This window comes from Choloepus didactylus, chromosome 6, assembly GCF_015220235.1.
Source record: "Choloepus didactylus isolate mChoDid1 chromosome 6, mChoDid1.pri, whole genome shotgun sequence".
NCBI classification, from domain to species: domain Eukaryota; kingdom Metazoa; phylum Chordata; class Mammalia; order Pilosa; family Megalonychidae; genus Choloepus; species Choloepus didactylus.
In genome coordinates, this window is record NC_051312.1 from 140488291 (window position 1) to 140492065 (window position 3775).

The 3775-nt window shown below is 39.9% G+C and overlaps 1 protein-coding gene across 1 annotated transcript; it reads right to left on the minus strand.

Moving 5' to 3' along the window:
* Positions 1-2230: 2230 nt before the first annotated feature.
* On the minus strand, positions 2231-3166 carry LOC119536153 (olfactory receptor 145-like). The gene has a single exon (XM_037838837.1). It carries the CDS (start codon positions 3164-3166, stop codon positions 2231-2233), a length of 936 nt encoding a protein of 311 aa, XP_037694765.1.
* Between the last annotated feature and the right edge of the window lie 609 nt (positions 3167-3775).

Genomic DNA, 3775 nt, shown 5'->3' on the forward strand with positions numbered 1-3775 from the left:
GGAGATTCCTCAGAAAGCTAAGTACAGACATGCCATATGACCCAGCTATACCATTGCTAGGCATATACTCAAAGGAACTGAAAGTTAAGACACAGACAGACATTTGTAAACCAATGTTTACTGTGGCATTTTTCGTGATTGCCAAGAGATGGAAGCAGCCCAAATGTCCAAAGGACAAATGGATAAACAGACTATGGGACACACACATGATGGAATATTATGCAGCTGTAAGACAGAACAAAGACATGGAACTTATAATAACGTGGATGAACCTTGAGGATATTATGTTGAACAAAGTTAGCCGGAAACAAAAGGACAAATGTTGTATGATCTCACTAATATGAACTAGCATTAATGAGAAAACTTTGAGTTAACAGCTGATAACACAGGCTACCAGGAGATAGAAAGAGGGTAGAGATCAGGCATTTGATGCTCAAGGACTACAGAATGTTCAGTAGGAATGATTGTATAGATCCAGAAATAGATAGCATAATATGGTGTGATGGTAGCACAATATTGTTAAGTACACTGAACAAAGATGTCTGTGAATAAAGCTGAAAAAGGTGGGATGGGGAATGTATGACACCAGTGGTAACGATAGATGATGGAAACTGGGACTGTATAACTTGGCAAAAACTGGACCAGCCAATGACTGTAACTAAATGTAAAAATATTAAAATGTTCTCACATGTGGGAGAACAAATGAATGTCAACCATGTAGACTGTGGAAAAAGGGATGGTATCTGGGGAAAAAAACATAATCAGAGTGAACTGGAATCTATGGTCAACAGTAACATTCCAATATGCTTCCATTCAATGTAACAAAGGCAAATATACAAAAGTTAAATGTGTATGAGAGGGGAATATAAGTGAGGAATATAGGATTCTTGGCAGTGCTGTTGTTTTCTGTCCTTACTAATATATTGTATTATATGACAAAAAAAATTATTACAAAAATTTTGGAAAGGGTAAGTGGTACAATTCTTTGAGTAACGCTTCTATCCAAACATCCCCTCTTTCTCACTCAAAATGTATAGTTATAGCACCAAGCATTTGTTTATTCCTTCAATATTTAATGAAACCCTACTAACTGCCAGACAGTATGCTAAGCACTGGCAATGTGACAGTGAATAAGATACATGTGGGTCCTGCCCTCACAGTACTGAAAATCTAACAGGGAAGACAGACAAGTAACTACAAAATGTGAAAATTGTAATTATTGTGAGCTTTAGTTTACATCGGGACCAAGTGCTCCACTCTAAGCAACACAAAATAAGAGCATCTAAATGTTGCAATTTGGATTACCCAGGGCTTCCCTTCAGCTGATACCTGAAGCATTAACAGATAACATATAGGGATAGAAACTAGTAATAACAGTGTTCTAGGAAAAGAAAATTAAATATAACCATGGAAGAAGCAGCACTGTTCAATGAGCAATGTGTATCTTCAAAGAAGGTTAGGCAAAAGAAAACACAAGTAAATCACACATATGCTCTATAATATTGCCAACTAATTCCCTCAGCATTTTTGAAAAGCAAAAGTCTTTCTAAAAAAACTGTAAGTCTTTCTAAAAAAACAAACTCATTTATATAAAAGTGACCATTTTCCTGCAAATGAGTTTCTTAAAATTTTCTCATAATTGAAGTAAGTAGAATCAACATATAAATTTAATCTTTAAGTGCTTGCTCCAAGTTAAGGAATTAGGGACAGTACTAGGTGCAAGAGATGCAGGGTGAACAATACAGAGTTTCTGCCCATATTCAGGTTGGGGGAGTTACTGAAGGAGAAAAGGAATTTCAATAAAGTGCAGTAGGCACAACAGCGTAGGCACAGAATGTTATGAGAACATTCCTGAAGGTCTCCTAACCTGGTCTTTCTTTCAAGGAAAGACTTCCCAGGAGTTCTCAGTAACTTAACATTGAAGGATGGATAGATTGAGCAAGAAAAAGGAAGAGGGTATGGAAGGGTGTTCAGACTGAGGGAGAGCTTGTGGAAAAGTGTGCAAGTGGAAAAGGCCCCAAATACTGTGCTATGCATTTTATCCTCATTAACTTATTCTTCCTGAAAATCTTGATAATACCATGCACCTATTTTACAGAGCTTTATCCCAGGACTTCTGATTCCAAATCCAATGCTGATTCCATTATACCTCACTTTTTTCTGTAAGCAGGAAACAAAACAAGATAAAGAGATATCTCTGTTCTCTTACCATAATTAATACAGCTTCAACTCAGGAAAATGTTTTTCTACTCAAGCTTTTCTTGAGGGCAACTTTAACCTCCTTGTTCCTGAAGCTGTAGATCAGAGGATTAAGCATGGGTATCACAATGGTATAGAACACAGTGGACACTTTCCCTTGGTCCATGGACAAAAAAGAAGAAGGATGAAAGTACATGAATGATCCTGACCCAAAGAAAATAAAAACAACAACAATATGTGAGCTACAAGTGCTGAAGGCTTTGGACCTTCCTTCAGTGGAGCGAATGCGGAGGATGCTAGAGATGATGAAACTGTAAGAGACAATGATGGTGAGGGTGGGCACACCAATAGCAAAGCCCACAATGATGAAAACCACCAGTTCATTGATGTGAGTGCTGGTGCAGGAGAGCTCCAGGAGGGGGAGGATTTCACACATGTAGTGGTTGATGGTGTTGGCATTACAGAAGGTCAGTCTCAGCATGCACCCCGTGTGGGCCCAGGCACCAATGAATGCTACCACATACACAATTGCAGCCAGCAAAGAACAGACCTGAGGGGACATGGTGACCATGTAAAGCAGGGGCCTACAGATGGCCACATAGCGATCATAGGCCATCACTGTCAACACATAGCACTCTGCAATGATGAAGAAACAGTAGAAAAAGAGCTGAGTCATGCATCCTCCATAGGAGATGATGGTCATTGTGGACACAAAGTTTACCAACAATTTTGGGGTGATGACAGAAGAATAACATAGATCAATAAAGGACAAATTAAAGAGGAAGTAGTACATAGGAGTGTGGAGGTGATGATTCAGTCCAATTAGAATGACCAGGCCTAGGTTGCCTGCCACAGTGACAATGTAGATTCCTAGGAAGAGGAAGAAGAGGGGGAGCTTGATCTTTGAGTATTCTGTTAAACCCAGAAGGATAAACTCTGTCACTAATGACCTGTTTCCAATTTCCATTCTCTTCCAAAGGGATCTGTGAAGATAGGAAAGTAGGGTCACATTTGAGGTAGAATACAGTTTTCTCATGCTATACCATATCCTATCCCTTCCTGGAGCTAAGAAGCCCAGAGATTTAGCTGGAGTTAACTATTACACAGAGCTGGATCAGGCTCTGCTTGGACAAGGAGGTCAGTGTGTGGGAGGCACGAGCAGAGCACCAGCTAACACTGGGAGAGATGGGACAAAGGAGGAAGAAGTGCATGGATTTCTCTTTTCTCTCCTTCAACTTGCCATTAATGAAGTTTATTCCCTTCCTAACTCTAGTTTATGTTTGTTAAATTTACTCACTTTGCTTCAGCTACCCTGTACTGGCCACCAATCCAGATTAGATGCTGCATACAGTGGGAACAATAAACATTCGGTGCACAACAGAGTTAAGGAATCAGTCTCAGAGATGCCCTTGGCTTCCAGAGGATGCAAAACAAAAAAGTCACTAAATCAGGAATGGAAACTGGACACCCTTCATAGGAAATGCTCTAAGGGGCAGAGGGAATGGAGGCATTGCAAACCCAGCACTACTTCTAACCTCTACTGTCCTCCCACATAGACCCTTCAACCATCCACACT

Bases quoted from the DNA above. Each gene is read 5' to 3' on its own strand.
- LOC119536153 (XM_037838837.1), bottom strand. From the start codon at position 3,166: ATGGAAATTGGAAACAGGTCATTAGTGACAGAGTTTATCCTTCTGGGT.